This window comes from Sus scrofa, chromosome 6 (genome assembly GCF_000003025.6).
Source record: "Sus scrofa isolate TJ Tabasco breed Duroc chromosome 6, Sscrofa11.1, whole genome shotgun sequence".
Lineage (NCBI taxonomy): Eukaryota > Metazoa > Chordata > Mammalia > Artiodactyla > Suidae > Sus > Sus scrofa.
Window position 1 is genome coordinate 105,700,999 of NC_010448.4, and position 6,773 is coordinate 105,707,771.

The 6,773-nt window shown below is 40.9% G+C and overlaps 1 protein-coding gene across 1 annotated transcript in view; it reads right to left on the bottom strand.

Moving 5' to 3' along the window:
- Nucleotides 1–6,325, bottom strand: part of CLUL1 (clusterin like 1) — a 44,739-nt gene extending 38,414 nt beyond the window's left edge. The window contains exons 1-2 of the mRNA XM_021097608.1: nucleotides 6,220–6,325; nucleotides 4,677–4,825 (exon numbers count right to left, since the gene is read on the bottom strand). Coding sequence (XP_020953267.1) covers nucleotides 4,677–4,825; nucleotides 6,220–6,325 — 255 coding nt within the window. The remainder of the gene's footprint in view (nucleotides 1–4,676; nucleotides 4,826–6,219) is intronic.

Genomic DNA, 6,773 nt, shown 5'->3' on the forward strand with positions numbered 1-6,773 from the left:
CAGCCTGCCAAATGTACCTCGTGATCTAGACAGGTTTTACTTGACTCTTTGGGCTCTGCAGAACAATTTTGGAATCTGACATCTTCCCCAGAAAGGTTGCCTCACTGGGGCAGGCGGCAATACTGCCCAGATTTCCTCAATGTAAACATTCTGCTCATTAGCACATAAATCAAAATCCCAATATTTCCAGTTACAGACTACACTCAATGTGGACCCTTGGGCAAATTACTTAACATCTCTGAGCTCCTGTTAGCAAATAGGAATAACTGTAGGATCTACAGCTTAAGGTTTTGTATTAAGTGAGATGAGCAAGCAAGGCACCCAGTCAGTTATCTGATTTCCATCACTTCTAAAAGCATAACAAAAACCAATGACCAATCAAATGTCCTGAGTTTTGGTTGTGAACCTCTGCCATGGAGGAAGTCAGTTTCTGGTTTACAAATGCCCTGTCCATTTCTTCTGTTTACCCTTAAGTCTCCCACCCACTGATACCATATTTAGAACTCCTGGCCTGCAGTTTGTAGCTTATCAAAGTCCCAAATAAATCTGGGTCAGGGCAGGGCATGGGTGGGGAATCACTTTAAGCTGCTTTAGTAAGAGCAAGTTTCAGATGCTCTCACTAAATATAAATAGGGAGAAACTGAGGAGGGGGATGGAGATTATGCTGAGTTCCCTGAGCATAGGGGGTGTTTTGTACTGGAAGCTGGGGAGTTCTTACATCATATTTGCACATAAATTCATATTTGTGTGACGAATCCTTTATTTTAGGTTTAAAATCATTTTAGGGAGGGAGACGCTGGGTTAAACAGGTCTTTTCTTTTTAAAATTAATTTTTCAGTGAGTGCCCAAAACTTGAGTAAAATTCAATGATTTCAAAAAAATAAGTAGGCCTTCAGAAAATAAAATTAAATTTCTACCAATTCCTGGATTCTTCGGGTCAGAAATGAAACGGACACTTGCTTATTTGACCCGCTCCACACTGAGGATTCTTTTCATAGTATATGTTACATACATCCTTGGCTTGCCAGGAGGCCTGAGAAAGGGAGAAAAACAAAGTTCCTGGGTTCTACAGGCCCAGAGCCAGCTGACTTTCTCCCGGGGTCAGTCATTGCAGGGTTAACACATTAATGAACATCTCAAAACTCAGTTTGCTTGGCTGTCAAATGAAAGAGTTTAGCCAGGTGCTGGAAGGATTACGCGTGCTAATGTGTTTTATACAGGGCCTGTAACTGATATCTAGTGTGGTTATTCCTAGGGGCCAGACTCACCAGCCAGCCAGGCAAGAAATCAGCTAGAAGGGCTCCCACAGTCTCCTCACAGAGTTGCTGGTTTTGATTTCCTCGGTCTTTTGCTTGCTGCCAAAAGGGAGGAGGGCTGGCAGCTGCTGGTCAAGCAGTCTTTCCTTCTGGGGGTCCCGTGTGATGCAGGGAAAGGTGTGGCTGCAGGGTCAACCAGCCTGGTGACAGGCTGACTACAACTTTGAAGTCACAGCCTGTGACATAGCCCTAGTCTAGCTGCTCAGTGGATACCCAGTGGCCGCCGTGTTCAAAAGTGAATTCTAGCTGCTTCTTGGAACTTAGTGACCTCCACCTTTATAGGTCTAGGTATAGGACTAGGGAGGGAGATATTAGAACTTCTATTTGTATTTTTCAAATTTAAAAATAAATGATGGGAAGGAGAAATGGGGAGTTGCTTAATAGGTATAGAATTTCGGTTTTAGGAAATGGAAAGGATTCTGGAAATTAGTTTCCTAATAATGTGAATACACTTAATACTATTGAACTACACATAAAATGGTTAAGATGGCAAACATTTTTTTCTTTTTTTCTTTCTAGGGCTGCACCTGCGACATATGGAAGTTCCCAGGCTAGGGGTCCAATCGGAGATGCAGCTGCCAGCCTATACCACAGCCATAGCAACAGGGAATCTGAGCCACATCTTCGACCTACACCATAGCTCACAGCAATGCCTGCTCCTTAATCCACTGAGTGAGGCCAGGGATTGAATGTGCATCCTCACAGACACTTTGTTGGGTTCTTAACCTGCTGAGCCACAACAGGAACTCCCAAGATGGCAAATTTTATGTTATATACATTTTATCATAATTAAAAATGTTTAATAAAAATAAAATTTAAAGTAACTCTCAATGTTAAATTTTAAAATATTTCCCAAATTTTTGTAGGATAATCTTTTAAATGTTTATTTATTTATTTAAATTGGGAGTGGTTCCTCTGCTTTTTTTGCTTGTTTGTTTTTTTTTTTTGCTTTTTTCTTTGGCCACAGTGTGCAGTGGCTTGATGTAGGATCTCAGTTCCCAGGCAAGGGATTGAATCAGGGCCACAGTGGTGAAAGCACCAAGTCCTAACCACTAGGCAAACAGGGAACTCCCCTCAATTTTTGTTACAGTTTTGATATCAATTTTGATTTCAGAGTATGTTAGAAAATAAATTTTTAGAAGTTTTGATTGTTCTGAGTTATGTTAACAGTTTATACTATTAAACTATGAGCCATGTGATATTTATAATTTAGAAATGTATTGAGCTTTATATTCTAACATATGAACAATTTTTAATATGGCCCATGGACATCTGAAATATTGTATATCCTCCATTGGTAAGATATATAGTTTGGGCAACAGCTAAGGAAAGGTATTTGAATTTTAAAAAATTGATGAGGCTGATGTACTCTTTTTTGTTTGTTTTTTGTTTTCTTTTTTAGGGCCTCACCTGAGACATATGGATGTTTCCAGGCTATGGGTCAAATTGGAGGTGCAGCTGTCAATCTATGCCAAAGCCACAGCAATGCCAGATCCGAGCCTTGTCTGTGAACTACACCATAGCTCACAGCAACGCCAGATCCTTAACACACTGAGGGAGGCCAGGGATTGAACCTGAATTCTCATGGATACTAGTCGGATTCATTACCGCTGAGCCACAATGGGAACTCCTGGATGTACTGTTTCACATGCTCTGGTGCTCATGTCAGGCCATCGCATGTGGCCAGCTGTGCATGAGGACCCTGTGGAACAGGGTCCCTACATGTTCCAGAAGCATCGACTCTGGCTGCCTCTCTCTTTGTTCACCTGAAGCTGCTTGCAATGAATTTCCATTTAAGAGGATTCAGGTAAATGAGGATTTTCAACTACTTTAAACTAAACTAGCCCTCATTAAATGGATAGGAGGCTTTAAAGTTTTCTTGGGAGGAAAAACCCCCAGCAGATTAAAAAAAATACAAAGGAGTTCCCATTGTGGATCAGCAGTAACAAACCTGACCAATATCCATGAGGACCTAGGTTTGATCCCTGGCCTCGCTCAGTGGATTAAGGCGCTGGTGTTGCACTGAGCTGTGGCGTAGGTTGAAAACTTGGCTTGAAATCCAAGTTGCTGTGGATGTGGTATAGGCCAGCAGCTGCAGCTCCCATTTGACCCCTAGCCTGGGAACTTCCATATGCCACAGGTATGGCCCTAAAAATAAAAAAAAAACAAAAAACCAAAAACCAAACAAACAAAAACCACGAATAACTTAAGCTCAGGTAAACAAGAAAAAAATGGTAAGGCTGCCGCTTTTTCCTTATGAGCTCTTTATTGGCCTTGTATCAGTAAAAATACGACGATGTAATCAGATCTTGCTATCAGCTAAAATTTTTTCAAAATACCTAAAAGATTATTTGAAATGTGGACTTACATCCATCCAAGCTAATGGTGAACCTCACCCTAAGTGTATTTTGTATTAATTAATCATGGTAGCAATCCACGTGTCTAATTTATAAATAACATACATATCTTCAGGAGTGAATACTAACAGTAATTATGGTATTAGGGATGGGAGAACAAAAAACTTTGGAGGCCACTGATCTAGCTGAAAACTCCACAGACACTTTTGACTCAATATTTCCAACTTGGAAAGGACCAAGGATAAAGGATTTTTTTTTTTCCTTTTGCTTTTTGGGGCTGCGCCTGTGGCATGGAGGTTCCCAGTCTAGGGGTCCAGTCGTAACTACAGCTGCCAGCCCATGCCATAGCCACAGAAACTCAGGATCCAAGCCTCACCTGCGAACTACACCACAGCTCACGGCAATGCCAGATCCTTAACCCACTGAGCGAGGCCAGAGATCGAACCTGCAACCTCATGGTCCAAGGATAAAGGATTTTTAAGAAAGCAGAACTTCTCAGGGAGTTCCTGTTGTGGCTCAACAGTAACAAACCCCACTAGTATCCAGGAGGATTTGGGTTTGATCCTTGGCCTCACTCAGTGAGTTAAGGATCCAGCGTTGACTTGAGCTGTGGTGTAGTTCGCAGATATAGCTCGGATTCCACATTGCTGTGGCTGTGGCGTATGTAGGCTGGCAGCTGCAGCTCTGATTCAACCCCTAGGCTGGTAACTTCCATATGCTGCACCTGCAGCCCTTAAAAACAAAAACAAATAAAAAGAAAGCAGCACTTCTCAAACAACCGAAGTCCCCAAATTCTCAAGTTGGGAGTTTTTCGAAGGCCTATTCCACGAGGAATATGTTCTTTGAAGAAATTTGAAATATCCTACAAATTCTTCCTCCATTAAGCGCTGCTTTCCAGAAAATCTATGATCATGGTAAATACGTAATTCCTCCACTGCACTCAGACACGCACTATTCCTGGTCTGTGCATGTTGAAGAACAGGTATGATTTCAGGGATCGTACCTGCTTTTCCTCTCTGCATTTCTTCAGGGTTCTCATTAGGCTGCTGTGTTCCTCCTCTCTTCTTTCCATCAGGATTTTCATCTGCTTCATGCCAATCAAAGCCTTCTTCACCTCTTCATCTATATCTATCTCCCCAGCCTCAGAAAAACCTAAAAGGTTATGTTGTAGGTTTTTTTTCCTTTGAGATCCGATCAGATTACATTGCATCAGAAAACAAGGAATTCACTAATTTTTCACAATCCTCCCAACAGAGGCTTAATTTTTTTTTTTTTTTTTTTTGTCTTTTTAGTGTCACACCATGGACATATAGAGGTTCCCAGGCTAGGGGTCCAATCAGAGCTGTAGCTGCCAGCCTACACCATAGCCACAGCAATACTCAATCAGAGCTTCATCTGCAACCTACACCACAGCTCACAGCAACGCCAGATCCTTAACCCACTGAGTGAGGCCAGGGATCGAACCCGCATCCTCATGGATGCTAGTTGGGTTCACTAACCGCTGAGCCACGACGTGAACTCCTTAATTTTTTTTTTTAATAGCATCAAACTCTGAAAGCAGATCACCATAATTCAGATCTCAGCTGCTACACGGACTCGACTACCACCCAATAATACCTTCTGTTCCTCACTTAAGAGCTTCTAGCCAAGTCAGAGTCAATTTAACCCCATTCTTATCATTTTCCTCAGAGCCTGTTTTCATTTATCGAGTTTTTTTTCCTTTCCTTTAAAACCCAAGTGTGTTTAGATTAGAGAAAATGTTGAATTTTCTTCACAGACAATTTATATTAAATGCCCAACTGGGAGCCTCAAACACATTGAACACTTTCCCTTTCTTTCAGCTTCAGTTACCTTCCCTGGAGGCATCAAATCTAAAAGTATCTCATATAATACAAGATTCTTTAATAACCTACTGGACATCTCTTACACCCTTTTAATAAGCATTTAGTGCGTATGAAATTCATTGCCATTGTCTCTTCACAATAGCCAATGTGGCCACCAAAGAAGCTTAATCTTGCCTCCAAATTTAATTATATAGATCCCCAAGAGGAACACTTAAACTCACTATTTCTAAGTGTTAGGTACCCAAAGCATCCATCAAGCAAAGGCCACACATTAATGAGCACAGACCAACCGGATTCAATGTCGTTACAACCTATTCTTTCACTGTCTCAAGACTAATGGCATGGATTACTTTAATTGTTTAAATTTTTCAAATGCTTGAAAAGAATTTCACTGTTCATTAAAAACTGTGCTCAGAAGACACCAAACATCTGGATGAGACCAAGCAATGCTGCCGAAACGTTGGCAAGTTTTATCTCCGTGATAGCAAACATCTGGCTATGCGATAGCCATTGGAATGTTCTATTTTTATCCAGATGTTGGGCGTCGTGTCTACTTGGCTTAAGTGCCTGGAGAATGGCTCACCGTGAAACTAGAGGGAGTCCTAAACACAGTTATCTCTCAACTGTAAATCACCGTAAATGCCAGTAGGACGTGCAAACAGGCACACAGGACACAGTGCAGATAAAGAAACCAAAACTTACCCTTCAGGTTTCCACGGATGGCAGTTTTGTCCTCCCAAATAGGTGCACAGTGACAATCTTTCAACCACAGCAGATACACAATAAACACCAGGAGTGGCAGCTTCATGGTTCCACAGTTACTGCAAAGGAAAAATAAACCTGCATCAAATGGCTTAAGTTAGTTTCTTGTGGCAGCAATTGAAAACACATGGTGATCCAAAGTGTTTTTCTGTCAATTTTTCTTTATGACTTGAGACAATGTATGCTAATATGGCTGAGACAAAAGGAGACTTGAAATCTAAATACATTAAAAAAAAAGACAACACAAGCACTATTTTGTTTACATTTTTCCTAACAGTTAAATAAGACCATCATCTGAAGCTTTTGAAATTTAAGGCAACCAATAGTGTGGATCACAGCCCCATAGAAGCCAAATTTCACTTTCTTTCCTTATCAATAGCAAACATCTCCAAACACAGAATTAATTAATTAAAATATGTTGGCAGATTGCTTTTTCTCCAAAATTCTGAGTCCTTAATTAAGTTTTTACCTAGATGGTTTACTACTTATTTTTT